This window comes from Nesoenas mayeri (assembly GCF_963082525.1).
Source record: "Nesoenas mayeri genome assembly, chromosome: 1".
Taxonomy (NCBI): domain Eukaryota; kingdom Metazoa; phylum Chordata; class Aves; order Columbiformes; family Columbidae; genus Nesoenas; species Nesoenas mayeri.
Window position 1 is genome coordinate 212,525,322 of NC_137541.1, and position 15,149 is coordinate 212,540,470.

At 47.0% G+C, this 15,149-nt stretch overlaps 1 protein-coding gene across 1 annotated transcript; it reads left to right on the top strand.

The window, feature by feature from the left end:
* Positions 1-3,980: 3,980 nt before the first annotated feature.
* OR2AT4 (olfactory receptor family 2 subfamily AT member 4) lies at positions 3,981-4,931 on the top strand (the record flags this gene model as incomplete). The annotated part of the gene is given in 3 exon segments (XM_080338739.1): positions 3,981-4,263; positions 4,266-4,524; positions 4,526-4,931. Coding segments are annotated over 3 exon segments (948 nt in total).
* Positions 4,932-15,149: the final 10,218 nt, after the last annotated feature.

Genomic DNA, 15,149 nt, shown 5'->3' on the forward strand with positions numbered 1-15,149 from the left:
CAGGGATGGCTGAAGGAGTCACTTAGTTGTCCATGTAAAGGGATTGTATGTTGGTCAACATACCTAGACATATATGGTTCATGGAGCAATCCTGTGCTCTTCTCTGAGGTAGAATTAAGAGCCAGAGGCCAACCTGCAAGTAGGGCACTCAAGGAAACCCAAGGTTGTAGCATGGAGGGTCGGGCTCTGCTCCCCAGGAACAAGCGCCAGGAGCAGAGGAAACGGCCTCAAGTTGCACCAGAGGAGGTTGAGGTTGGATGTGGGGAACAATTTCTTCCCCAAAGGGCTGTGGGGCATTGGAATAGGCTGCCCAGGGCAGTGCTGGAGTCACCAGCCCTGAAGAGTTGGACAGACGGACATGAGGTTCTCAGGACATGGGGCAGTGCCAGGGGTGGGATAATGGTTGGAATCGATGAGCTTGAGGGGCTTTTCCAACCAAAATTGCTCTATGATTCTATGAAACTCCTGGGCAGCCAGAGATGTTGCCCAGATCAGTCCCATGCACGTTGTCTTTGCTGTGTATTGGGCTTGACCTGAAAATCCTGGAGAATAGAGATGGAGAAATTTCCAAATATCCAATCTAAACCTATCCTGGTGCAACTTAAGGCCGTTTCATCTCATCCTATTGTTCGCCACTTGGACCATGGTAAGCTCCTCCAGATCTGGGAAGAAAAGACTGGACTTCCTCCAGTGTTTCTCCACCGGCCTCATCACAACAGCCCGTGGCCATCACAGGACAAGATCTAGGTGGTGAAAACTCTTCCTTTGCTGCTCTTTGACTGTGCAAATCTGTTGTATGATCTTCATCTGCTGTCACCGTGACAAGCAACATGGGGATTCAAAGCTGTTGAGATACTCTAGAGGGAAAACAATGTGTGGGTATCCCAGCTCAAGGCAAGAAAACAACACAGAGACCATCTCTGGGGAGCATCTCTGGGTGAGGAGCAGGACAACGCATTCAAATATGTTTGATATCAGCGGTGGCTTTGCCCGTTGATGTATTGCAGGAGTTCCACGCTTCCCACTAAGGATAACAATACGGAATGGCACGGCTCTGTTATAACTTCAAAGTGCAAGTGAGTTATTGTTGATGCCAATCTTCTAATACGATAATATTTTTCAGACTAATTAAGTGTTTCATTTGGATTTACTTTGTCCTCCTGGGGTCCAGGATGGAAAAATATGATTGTAATACATGTCAACAGGCTCCAAAGAATGAGAATTTGATCTAGTATGTCTGAAAACAACTTCAAATCAATGCTTATTTTAAGGACATTACACGCCGGCGATTTTAATTCAATACAATAAGTTATCTTGTTTTTTTTAATAGCGCAGCTTTGTTTATACAAATTACATCCTTGAAGGTTACCATTTTGGAAAAAATAATAACAAGAAAGACAAATGGAGAAGGGTAGATTAGATGAGAGGTAGAGAGTAAACAAAATATCAGTTGTATTTAAATTTCGGTGTGGCAGAAAATCTATTAATTTGTAATATTAAATAGATCTCTCCTATATGGTTATGGAGATGACTTTCTGGGTGAAAGGTAAAACTATCCGAAAATTACCAAAGATTTAATAATGTGAGGAAATTGCATGAGACCAACCATTACTCTCAACTACTTGTGGCCAAGCACAAAACATTTCCATGATAGCTTTATTTCCTCTATCTCAAATTGGGATAAGGAAACCAAGAAAATGCTAAAAACTTAATTAAGCTTCATTTCTCCTTCTTTTTTTAGCATAAGCCTAATGAAAAACAGGTTGTTGTTTTTTCTTCTGAACATTATCTTAGTTTTGATTTACCCCATGTTAGAAAATAATAGATCAATTCCAAAGGAATTTGTGTCCATGAAATGCAGCTGTTTCGTGCATTGAACAGAAGATGATGGAAGTTTCCAAAATGCTGCTTGTCACAGCAAACAAGAATATTCCATTGGGCTTGGGCAGAATAGTCCTTTCCAATGCACATTAAATCTTTATAAGCAACAAAACAAATACTTCCATTGAGAGGAAAGAAACTCGGGAATATTAAAAACTCAAAATGTAAAATAAATTGAAAAGTATGGTGTGCTCTTTCTTACCCTTCCTGGAGAAATCCAGAAAGCACCACAAGTTTGTATGAATAATGCAACTGTAGAGCTACATTATGTAAAATATAGATAAATAAGGCTGTAAGCTGTCACACATTATGTCCCCCTCCATCTGAGCTGAAGTCACTGATGGATATTTATTCTTGACAATGTCTTTGAACGTTACAAGTCCCTCAAATATTTCTTACTACAATAAAAGAAGTGATGCTGACCTACATCAGCCAAAAAATAATTACTGTGAAAACTCCTTTGCTTTTATGTACCACGAAATGACCTGGAAGTCTGAAGAAATTATACATTTTCATCTGAATTTCAGCAACAGCAGCAGAAATCAACCATGTGCCACAATGACAGTGGGAAATGCTGCAAGTAGCCAACTACAGGTAACGTGGGCACGAAAAACAGTGATGAGAATGACTTTGGGTAGCAAAGTCGATAATAACCTGGAAAAAGAGAGGTGGATGGTTGGCTGTTCCTGAGCTAATTCCCCAGATTCCCTTGGAGAAGATAAACGGGCATTTCCTTAATGCAACACATCTCCTCCTCAGTCCTGCATCCCCCAAAATGTCCCTTTTCCCCATGGACCACTTGTTTTAGTTAGAAAGGTATTTGCTGTTTGCCAGGCATTTACTGCTTAACGGTTGTTCTACTTGTTACCTGTATTGTTTCCTGTCATTTAAACTGTCCATGTATTCATTTCAATACCACAGCACTGAGTTCAGGTGAAGAAAGACTATTTTCTTTTGCTATTAGGATGAAGATAGTTAAGACTTTCTTTTTGGAATCTGGCTATAATCCAAGAAGCTCAGAAAAGAATCAGTGCCAGATGCAATTCTGCCCAGTGCCCAGTGATTTGGGTACATCCATGTCCAGTTTTCTGAGAGTATCAAAATAAGACAATTTATCTTGATCCACAAGCACATCCTTCACTTTTAGCATTTGTTGCATCATGGACACACAAGCAGCTCTGAATGCTTCTCTTCACCAGTTGACTCTGTCTCTTGTTTGTGTTATTCATCAGTAGGCAAGTAGCCATCATCTTGAAATAGAGATTTGGGGCATAGATCATTTCTTTGAGTTAGCTTGATTGATTTGTTTGTATGCAACGTCACCTGTCTTGGTTGTGTTGTTTAAATTACATGAGGTTTTGGATGTTTTCCTTTTAATGTTAAAATCTTTATAGAAGATGATGGATTTGGTATCATATGTGTTATTTCTTTGGTCCCTCCAAAAGTAACGGGGATGCTTGGGAGCTCTGTTCCTTAGATGGTGTGTTTTGATCAGTCCTTTAGAGCTACTCTGATCTTACTTTAGGAGTCTGGTTACTGGCCTCTAGCTCTGTAACTGTGACTTTCCAACAGCAAATAGAGAGAAAAGCAGCTGTTTGGGGAACTACGTGTTCTAATAGTGTGTGAGGAGCTCTTAAATGACTACAGTCAGAACTGGGTTAAAAGACTGTTTAACGAGGACACAGGAGGACCAGCGCACATGGTGTGGAGAGCACCCAAAGCCTGGTGAGACGAATCCTCGCCCTTTGTGCCCAAAGAGCGTGCCATCTATAGACATGATCCACATCATCAACATAAAATCATAGGATGTCCTCAGTTGGAAGAGATCCACAAGGATCATCAAGTCCAACTCCTTTCCTTGCACAGGACAACCCCAAAATTCACACCATGTGTCTGAAGGCAGAGAATTCAAATCACCTTAATTGTGAATTAGAGACCGGAGGGGCTGAGCTGTGTCTTGCAGTGTGCTCGGCTCTGCAAGATTTCATCCAACGTGTGTTTTCCTTGCAGAACCTCTGCAAAGCTCCTTAGAGAAATATCTTCCTGAGCATCGGCTTCTTTCCTTCTTCATCCGTGCAGGTGTTTTGACCAGCTCCACTATGGAAAGCTTCAACAGCAATGCTTCCACTAAAGTCTTCTTCTTGGTGGGGTTTCCAGCCCTCCAGGATTTCCAGACCTTCTTCTTCGTTGTGTTCTTGCTATTCTACCTGCTGATCCTGGTTGGTAATGCCGTCATCATCACCGTGGTTGTGGTCGACCACAAACCCATGTTCTTCTTCCTGATTAACCTCTCTGTTTTAGACATGCTGTTTACAACCACCACCATCCCCAAAATGATGTCAATGTTCCTGGTCGACGCTAAAACCACCTCATTTTGGGGCTGTTCCTGCAGATGTACAGTTTTCACGGGTTGACGGTAACTGAGGCGCTTCTGCTGGTGGTCATGGCTTATGATTGCTACGAAGCCATCTGCAACCCCCTCCGTTACCTGGCCAAGATGACAAGAAGACTGAACATCCATCTGGCAGCGAGTGCCTGGATCATTGCACTGCTCATACCCGTGCCCGTCATCATGCAGACCTCTCAGCCAACCTACAGGGACACCACCACGGTTCACCACTGCTTTTGTGACCACCTGGCAGTGGTGCTTGGACTTCAGTGCCGATTTCCAGACCTTCTTGGGATTCTCCATCGCTATGACGGTGTCAGTCCTCCCTCTGTTGCTTGTCACCCTCTCATACATCCGCATCATCCTCTCCATGCTAAAGATCAACTCCAAAGAGTGTCGCACCAAAGCTTTTTCAACATGTACCTCCCATCTGCTTGTGGTGGGCACTTACTACTCCTCCATCGCTGTGGCATACGTGTCCTACAGAGCGGACATCCTCGCTGATGTCCATGTCATGAGCAACGTTGTCTTCTCAATTTTAACTCCCTTACTAAACCCTGTCACTTACACTTTACGCAACAAGGAAGTAAAATCTGCAGTTAAAGAGTCTATTTCTCTGAAAATCTTCCCCCTTCCTAAAAAATTCAATGTATTTGGGTAAAATTTACAGTAGTGCAGAAGCCTTGTGCTATTTGTTATTTCAGCTCTCTGGTTAATTAAGACACCACTGTCTTCGGAGTTCTGCTTGCTTGCCCTGAAATATGGTTTATCCTGTGTTAAGGTATTTCAGCCTATTTCTGTGAAGTTTTTAGTAGACTTGACATAATATTTATAATTTTCTAGTTTGTTTTCTTCAGTGATAAAATCACAGATGCACTAAATAAAGCTGGAAATGCACTAAATAAAGCTGATCTAGAGCGGCACCACATTTCTTTACACTTTCTCCTCCACTTTGCACCGTGGAGGATGCATTATTTTAATTCCTGCATTTAAGAGTTTCAGCGTGGTAGCAGTTTTTTTCCCTACAAATGACAGAGGTGACCCTGGACTAAAACAGTGCCCATATACAATATGGTGCCATCAACCATCTCTGATATCCGACAGCCCAATTCACAAGTTCCTACGCTAGGAAAGCAACAGTCAATAAAACACCATGAACCTAAAATTTTTTGGCAGAGATGCTATCAAGCCTTGGAAAGTGCGTATGCTTATCTGGAGCTTATTTAATTCGGTTTTAATTCATTTTAATTCATTCTAGAGCGGGTGGATAGTCCAGTGCAAATGAGCACCTTTTCACAGAATCCCAGAATCCCAGAGTGTCAGGGGTTGAAGGGCCCTGGAAAGCTCATCCAGTGCAATCCCCCCATGGAGCAGGAACACCCAGATGAGGTTACACAGGAAGGTGTCCAGGCGGGTTGGAATGTCTGCAGAGAAGGAGACTCCACAACCCCCTGGGCAGCCTGGGCCAGGCTCTGCCACCTTCATCCGCAACAAGTTCCTTCTCAAATTTAAGTGGAACCTCCTGTGTTCCAGTTTGTACCCATTACCCCTTGTCCTGTCACTGGTTGTCACCGAGAAGAGCCTGGCTCCATCCTCCTGACACTGCCCCTTTCCATATTGATCCCCAGCAATGAGTCCCCCCTCAGTGTCCTCTTGTCCAGCTCCAGAGCCCCAGCTCCCTCAGCCTTTCCTCACACGGGAGATGCTCCACTCCCTTCAGCATCTTGGTGGCTGCGCTGGACTCTCTCCAGCAGTTCCCTGTCCTGCTGGAACTGAGGGGCCACAACTGGACACAAGATTCCAGGTGTGGTCTCCCCAGGGCAGAGCAGAGGGGCAGGAGAACCTCTCTGACCTACTGACCACCCCCTTCTAACCCACCCCAGGTCCCATTGGCTTCCTGGCCACAAGGGCCCAGTGCTGGCTCATGCTCACCCTGCTGTCCCCAGGACCCCCACGTCCCTTTCCCCTACACTGCTCTCTAATAGGTCATTATCCACCTTATACTGGAACTTATACCTTTTGAGACACGACTGATTTTTTTCTGAGACTAACATACTGAAATATGTGTCTTTCCTACAGTGCCTGTTTAAAGGAGCCTTTAAAAGCTCATTTAAGGTGTTGGGGTGTTGGGAACTGCAACAGAGATGAGGGAAGGCTTGGGCTCTCTCCTCACTCATTCTTGCACTGACATTTTTAACTTGAGACACTAAATCAACCCAGATTCAACCCATTATCTTCATAGCCCATGTGCAACTAGTCTGTGTTTCCATTTTCCATCTTAACCCTTCTGTGACCAACCTTCAAAGCTCTTGGCTGCCCCATCCAACAGGATTGGAGAGGAGACTCTGCCAGGTGGGCAAAGAGGTGACATGGCCACTCTCCTGAACTGTCCACCATCAAAAATGTACATGTAAATTGGGAATTAATCAAAAGAGAGTTAAGGAAGAGTTCATCTCAGCTGTTGATCTTGGTGGAAGATGCTGTCAACAAAATGTTCTTGAAACACCTAACTTTTCCTACTACATTGAGTCCTTAACATGCAGAGATTGGATCTGGGGAACAATTTGTTCCCCAAAGGGCTGTGGGGCATTGGAACAGGCTGCCCAGGGCAGTGCTGGAGTCACCAGCCCTGGAGGGTTGGACAGACGGACATGAGGTTCTCAGGACATGGGGCAGGGACAGGGGTGGGATTATGGTTGGAATCGATGACCTTTTCCAACCAAAATTATTCTATCTTCTCTGTGATGAATGTGTAAGCAGGACCTGCAAGCTTCTAGGAGTCCTTGAAGGCACTACCATGGCATCATCTTGGTTGCCTAAACATGTTCACCACACTCAGGCATAGCTTCTTGCTCTAAATGAGGAGGCCCCATGGGATCCAGACAGAGACCAAAAGATGCCCATCTGTTTGCAAGCACAGGAAAACTCAGCGCTGATCACCTGGTAACAAGAGAGGAGAGCTGTACACATGTCAACAAAGAGGTTGCAACCAGGGATCTTGCAGACACACTAGCAAGAACACCAAGTTGTGATGCTTGAAGAGCTTTTGTGGCACCAGGACATCTCTAATGACCTTTGGACACTTCCAGAATTAGACTGTGTGGCACCATGGACCATTTAAAATACTTTTCCTTGGTCCCAACTTGTGCAGACTGTTGCCTTAGGGTCCAGGAGAGCTGACATCTCCTTGCAGCATGAAGCTCCATCATCACTTCTAGTTGGACTAGAGGAGAGTTTTCAGCTGAAATCTCCTCCTAACAAAGCACATAGCAGCAATGAGCCATTCATAATGAACAGTTAAATGTTCTTCTTTTATTACTCTCACTGTTAAAAACTTAAAGCTTATTTTCACTTTGATGTTACTCATTACTAGCCATAAGATTGTTTCATTTTTTTGTCTGACACCAGATCCCTGTTGCTCATGTAAATTCCTGTATGAGATGATCAAACTCTTCCTTATGAGACGAGCGCCCGGAGGCTCCCACTGTAACACAGATTTTTCCAAACTTTTAACCATTGCTGTGATTTTTCTCCCAACCCCCTTTATGTCTTAACATTCTTCTTAGAGGATAATCATAAAAACTCGATATAATAATCCTGTTTCAGCTGCACCATCATCAAACAGAAATTATCACTACCTAATGCTTCCAGCATTCCTCTCCTGATATATATATATCACATTGTTTTGCTTCTCCAACAAGTCATTTTGCAGAGGCAACTGTTCCCAAGTTAAAAAGGCCTAAATATATTAATTTGAACTACTATTTTGATTGCATGGATTTTTTCCAAGCTCCCCGAGGATGGGAAGCAGCTGGCGTGATGCAGAGCTTGGAATTGTGAAGGTGCTTCACACACAGGGGTATCCCCCAACCCATCAGGGCTTGCACCCCTTTTTCAATCACAGTGTGGAAACTCCTCCCAAAGCCCTTGGATGGGGCACGGGAAAGGGGTTCAAAATCCATCACAGTCCAGAGGAAGAGGGAGCATGGTCTATCATGGAATCACAGAATCATTTTGGTTGGGAGAGAACCTCAAGATCATTGAGTCCAACCGTTCCCCCAGCCCTGGCACTGCCCCATGTCCTGAGAACCTCATGTCCGTCTGTCCAACCCTCCAGGGACGGTGACTCCAGCACTGCCCTGGGCAGCCTGTTCCAATGCCCCACAGCCCTTTGGGGAACAAATTGTTCCCCACATCCAAACTCAACCTCCCCTGATGCAACTTGAGGCCGTTTCCTCTGCTCCTTGGGAAAAGAGACCAACCCCACTCACTCCAACTTCCATTCAAAATTAAACCAAGGAAAAAGGACACTTTTGGGGTTTTCACCATCTCCAGCGTGTAGGATGTTACCAACTGCCATAAAAATGCCACGGTGGTCTTGGGTGATGTCCTGTAACCACCAGCTGCAGTGGGAAATCAGCCACCGTAGCCACCAGGGTGAGATGCTGAGAACCATGAGCAGCACCGCTGCTCCCCTTCCAGCATCCGTGGGCAAACTGGGGTGAAAAACCAAAGTAAAAAATGAACACCACTTGCTACTTCTTAGAAATTTGTTCCATTGTAAGGGAATAAATCTCCCGTGGGCTCTGTGTCCTTCACAGGAGCCATCTCCAGGAGCTGCATTCAGGAGGCCACTCCTCCAGCACAAGTGCCTTTACCTGTGGAAATTATCAATATAAAGACATTACTAGGACTTCTGTCCCCCCTTGCACGTTGTAATATTGCTAGGACTTGGCCTCAAGAAGGAGGAGAAGGTTCTAGGAGCTCCTGAGAAGCCTGCAACAAGAGAAAGACCCCTAATGCAGCACCTCATTGACACCACAACTATACAAATAAAGGAAATCCACCCAAAAAATGTTATATATAGTTTTCAAATAGATTTTGGAAAAATTCTATAATGTGAGCTGTTTGTTTGCTTTGAGAAACTGGACTTTTTATCCGGGCAAAGCCTCATGCTGTTGGTGGTTCAAGAGAGAAGCAAAGACTTCAGCTGGCACATCACATCTGCATTCAAGGGCAAGATTGGAGCAGGCGGGGTAGAGAAGCTTGCAGCAGACATCCAGAATAACATTACAGCAAATAACTACCCAGATAGGATGCTAAAGCCTTCTCTGCTTCCCTCATTCATCACATTTGACAATATAATAATTTTGCCTAACAGCTAGGAACCATTTCCAGCTAATATTATTTGTTATCTGCTGCAATAGCATTATACTAATATCCAGAGGGTCATGCAGCTGCCTTTTTACAAGACATTGTATTCTCATAATGCATTTTCTGCTCCAAAACTTCATCTCAGTTTCATAAGAAACAGCAAAATAAATAAGAATTACATCGAGCAGAAGAACCTGCAGACGCTGAGCGCCAGTTTCCCAGTACATCTGGGTATTTTTCAGCCATGAGATGCAGTCTGGTTATGAATATGAACCCCCAAGTCCTTCCCATACGCAATTTGTACATCAGCCAGACATCCAAATGGCTAATTTTCTCACCTAATGCTCATTATTGTCCTTAAATTACTCCGGTGCTCTCCACCTCTCCTTTGGGACATCAGCCCTGCTTCTCCAGCCCCTCCACATCTCAGACTGCTCTCCTTTCTCAACAGAAATCTCACAGGAAAACCATTCTTTGTATTTTTTTTCTCATTTTGAACCAGAAAATTGAATCAAAATACGTCCAGTTTTGCATCTGTATAATAATTTATGCACCCCAAGGAGTTTATCAGTGCCCACATTCACCTGCTGGTCTCCCCTTCATCGTGAGAGCTCTCTCCCCATTGACTTGCTGCTGCTCCTTCATGCCTGAGATGTCCTTCCCAAGTGGGTCATGAGCTTATATGTTGTGCAAATTACATACACATGGATGCGAAGCAAAGGCCAGATTGTTTCAAGTGTCGTTACAATAAGAGCTTGAAATGATATGAGCTTATGTAATCTATTTTGCAACTGGAATTCTACATAAAGTTATTGGAAATGCAGATAATCCTTTTCCATGGTTTCTTGATGTTCACCATTGAACACAAGGCCTTCAAAATACATTTTTTTTCATTCTTTTTTGGTGTGGTTTGTCAGTTTTTACAGGGTGTGAAGAGAAATCTTATTTCACCCACTGCAGTGACCATGGAGAAGGTACCCAAGGGGACCCCCACCCACACCCTTATCCCCCAGAAAACCACAGGGCTCATCGGGGTCACTCAAAAGCCTCCAAAGAAACCCTTGGGTGCTGCAAGTGACATCCTGTTACCCCCAGCTGATGTCCCCTCTTCTCCATCCATCAGGGCCAAGACCTCCAGCTGAGCTCCTCCATAGCCAATGAGACATAGAATCATAGAATTGCAGAATGGTTTGGGTTGAAGGGACCTTCCAGCTCCCCCAATGCCACCCCTGCCATGAGCAGGGACATCTTCACCAGCTCAGGTTGCTCAGAGCCCCGTCCAGCCTGGCCTGGGATGTCTCCAGGGATGGTTCAGCCACCACCTCTCTGGCCAACCTGGGCCAGGCTCTCACCACCCTCAGGGCAACAATTTCTTCCTCATGTCCAGCCTGAATCTCCCTCCTTTAGTTTTAAACCATCACCCCTTGTCCTGTCACAACAGGCCCTGCTCTAAAGTCTGTCTCCATCTTTCTTCTCAGCCTCTTTTAAGTACGAAAAGGCCTCAATAAGGTCTTGTGTCGTGTATTTCTCCATGTGGGTTGGTCTACACCTGGAAATGTTTGTAGTCTCCAAGGTGACCATACTGGACACTTCTTCTCTTCGTAAAGCAGATCAGTTCTGGTCAGCTCACAAAGGATCTTGCTGCAGCATCACAGCAGGGAATTACAAAGCCGTGAGGTTTCCGAGGCTGTTTATAGATTGGAGAGGCAGGGAAATCTGGGTCAGAAATGTCAAAACATCTGCAGTAGAGCGATACACTTTAATTTTTATTTTTCATATAATAAAAATCAAACTGCAGGTTAAGAAGTGGGCGTCTCTGCAGGCAGACCCCCACTCATGTCACTTCTCCACTGGGCAGAAGCCCCAGAAACTGGAGAATGAACATCTTTTTGCTGCTTTAGCGCCATTCTTCATCGTTTGCACCAACAGTGAAGCACTTGGTGACGCAGATAACTGTTTTTTTCCCCACTGCTTTTTTTGCACAGATTTCTCTGTTTTGACGGCATCCCTTCACTCCTGGAGAGCGACATGACATTTGCTGTGCATTTATCACGCTGGGAGAGTCTGAAATAGTCAAGGGAGGTGGAGAAAGGCTTTTTTTGTACACAGAAGAAGAAGAGCCTTATGGCCCAAACCCTGGGCAGCCCAGGGAACAGCTGGGAAGTCACTGCTTTACCGCAGCTTCCCTCTTGATCGGTTTTCTTCACCATTTCTTCCTCAAAAATCTGCACAGCAGCAAATGCTGCCAGGAGCCCAGAGTCCTTCAGAGTCTGCTGGTGGTCATAGACGCACAGAATCACTTTGGTTGGAAAAGCCCCTCAAGATCATAGAGTCCAACTGTTCCCCCAGCCCTGTCTCTGCCCCATGTCCCTGAGAACCTCATGTCCATCTGTCCAGCCCTCCAGGGATGGTGACTCCAGCACTGCCCTGGGCAGCCTGTTCCAATGCCCCACAGCCCTTTGGGGAAGAAATTGTTCCCACATCCAACCTCAACCTCCCCTGGGCAACTTGAGGCCGTTTCCTCTGCTCCTGGCGCTTGTTCCTGGGGAGCAGAGCCCGACCCCCCTGGCTCCAAGCTCCTTTCAGGCAGCTGCAGAGCTGTAGATGTGTGAAGCCAAACAGGATCCTTGCAATGACTTCCCCAAGCCCCATCTTTTTTAATAGCAAGAACTGAAAGATTTGGTTCATTGTGAGAAACTGCACATCTGTTTCTACTTCTCCCTTCCCTTGGGGTGTGCAGAGCTCAGCTCAAGTGACTTGACCAGGGGCTTGGACCAGATGACCTCCAGTGGTGCCTTCCAGCCTCAGCCAGCCTGTGGGTCTGTGATTCTGTAGCTTCTGGGGGAGATACTTGCTCTGGGGTCCTCAGCACAGGACACACATGGACCTGCTGGAGAGGGGCCAGAGGAGCCACAGCAATGATGCGAGGCTGGAACAGCTCTGCTGGGGGACAGGATGAGAGAGTTGGGGTGTTCAGCTGGAGAACAGAAGCTCCGGGGAGACCTTAGTGTGGCCTTTCTGCACTTAAAAGGGGCCCATAAGAAAGATGGGGACAGACTTTTGAGCAGAGCCTGTTATGATAGGACAAGGGGTGATGGTTTTAAACTAAAGGAGGGAGATTCAGGCCAGACATGAGGAAGAAATTGTTTGGCCCTGAGGGTGGTGAGAGCCTGGCCCAGGTTGGCCAGAGAGGTGGTGGATGAACCATCCCTGGAGACATCCCAGGCCAGGCTGGACGGGGCTCTGAGCAACCTGAGCTGGTGAAGATGTCCCTCCTCATGGCAGGGGTGGCACTGGGGGAGCTGGAAGGTCCCTTCAACCCAAACTATTCTATATTTCTATGAAATTGCTAAGCCCCCATAGTACTTTGTGCTTGCGTACATTTAAAATGTGTCTGTGGTGTCATTCCTCTGCTTGACAGATTCACTCCTGTTAGTTTGATTTTCTAATCTGATTTATCAATTAAAATGCAGTATTGCCTTTGGCCATAGGCTGGAGAGGTGGAAATGCAAGGACACTGTCTTTGATAGAGCATATTCTTATTTCTAGTTTTAGGAGTAGCTGCCCAGCTTATATGTGAATTATACTCACTAAAATTTATCAACTTCATTGCTAAGGAAGGAGAATGAAGGTGAATTTAAGACAACATCTAGGGAAAGTACTTTAGCCCTTGGCATGAAGACCATTGTATTTGCTGAGTGTGGGTCGAACAAAAGGGTAACTGTGGCTTTGGCTCGTCCTGCAGCGCAGGAGAATCATCTGTATGACATGCACCAGTTTGCTTCTTGTTAGAATGACAATCTATGGATGTTCACATCCAAGAGGGAATCAAGTACCTGTGACTGGACACCCACTTTTCCCATCCTTACCAGTAGCGCATGATGTCTCCTGCCTCCTGTCCTCCTCCCAGCCCTCTCCAGCCCCTGTGGGCACTGTGGTGGGACAGCCAGGGCTCAACCAGCATCAACCCTGTGAGCCCAGCCAGCAGGAGAGATGGAGAAGAGGAGCAGCAAACATCAGGTTTGCAGATGACTCCAAGCTGAGTGGTGCAGGTGACACACCTGAGGGATGGGATTCATCCAGAGGGACCTGAACAAGCTTGAGAATGGGACCCATGTGAACCTCATGAGGTTCAGCAAGGCTCAGTGTAAGGTCCTGCACCTGGTCAGGGCAACCCCCAGTGTCAATCCAGGCTGGGGATGGAGGGATGGAGAGCAGCCCCCAGGAGAAGGACTCGGGAGTGCTGGGGTGAAAGATTGTCCATGAGCCGGCAACGTGCGCTTGCAGCCCAGAAATCCACCCGTGTCCTGGGCTGCATCCCCAGCAGCGTGAGCAGCAGGTGCAGGGAGGGGATTCTGCCCCTCTGCTCCGCTCCGGTGAGACCCCCCTGCAGTGCTGGTCCAGCTCTGGGTCCTCAGCACAGGACACACATGGACCTGCTGGAGAGGGGCCAGAGGAGCCACAGGAATGACCCGAGGCTGGAACAGCTCTGCTGGGGGACAGGCTGAGAGAGTTGGGGTGTTCAGCTGGAGAACAGAAGCTCCGGGGAGACCTTAGTGCGGCCTTTCCGGACTTAAAAGGGGCCCATAAGAAAGATGGGTACAGACTCTTGAGCAGGGCCTGTTGTGATAGGACAAGGGGTGATGGTTTAAAACTAAAGGAGGGAGATTCAGGCTGGACATGAAGAAGAAATTGTTGGTCCTGAGGGTGGTGAGAGCCTGTCCCAGGTTGGCCAGAGAGGTGGTGGCTGAACCATCCCTGGAGACATCCCAGGCCAGGCTGGACGGGGCTCTGAGCACCCTGAGCTGTGAAGATGTCCCTGCTCATGGCAGGGGGGGTGCTGGGGGAGCTAGGAAGGTCCTTCCAACCCAAACTATTTTGTGATTATGGGATTCATTGCACTTTGTCTCCTCTGCTGGGGATCACTGAAGGGCTCCAAAAGGGCTGATGTCTCCCTTTATTTTTTTGTCTTCCCTCTACATTTCTGTACTTCACCTCTGCTTCACACCCATGCCCTCAACAGCATTTCTTTAATGTCTTTACCAGAGGAGTGACAGGCGACCCTGGTATCCGGGACCCTCCATCCCAGGAGGAGCCACACCATTCCTGGGTGGCACATCCAGGAGAAGACCCTCATGCCATGGGCAGGAGAAGGGCTGAGCTTGGCCATGACCCCCTCATCCAGCACCATGGCCCCAGGGGGAAGGAGAAACAGCAACAACGTGCCATGCAGCGTTTTCCGTTTAAACGCCGTGATGGGAAGAACGACGGTTTCAGCGTTAACGGCTTCTGATCTCTGGAATTCAGTTACGTGCTGGTTGGAAAAGTGGAGGCCCAGGGGCACGAGGTGCTGGATGCCAGCAGGGGGACTGAGGTTGAGGTGGGACAGGGAGGGTCAGGAGGTGGGGGGACAGGAGGGGACAAAACGAGTGGCAGGATGAAGAGGGTTGGTGGCAGTTGGAAGTGAGACTGGGATGTTGGGAGGTGGCGGAACAGGCCCAGTTGGAAGCTGGAGGAGTATGGGGAATGGGGATGGGATGGGATGGGATGGGATGGGGGGGATGGGGATGGGACGGGGTGCGATGAGATGGGGGCGACAGGGTGGGATGGGACAGGGTGGGATGGGATGGGATGGGTGGGATGGGGATGGGACGGGGTGGGATGGGATGGGGGGGATGGGATAGGGTGGGATGGGGGGGATGGGGATGGGACAGGGTGGGATGAG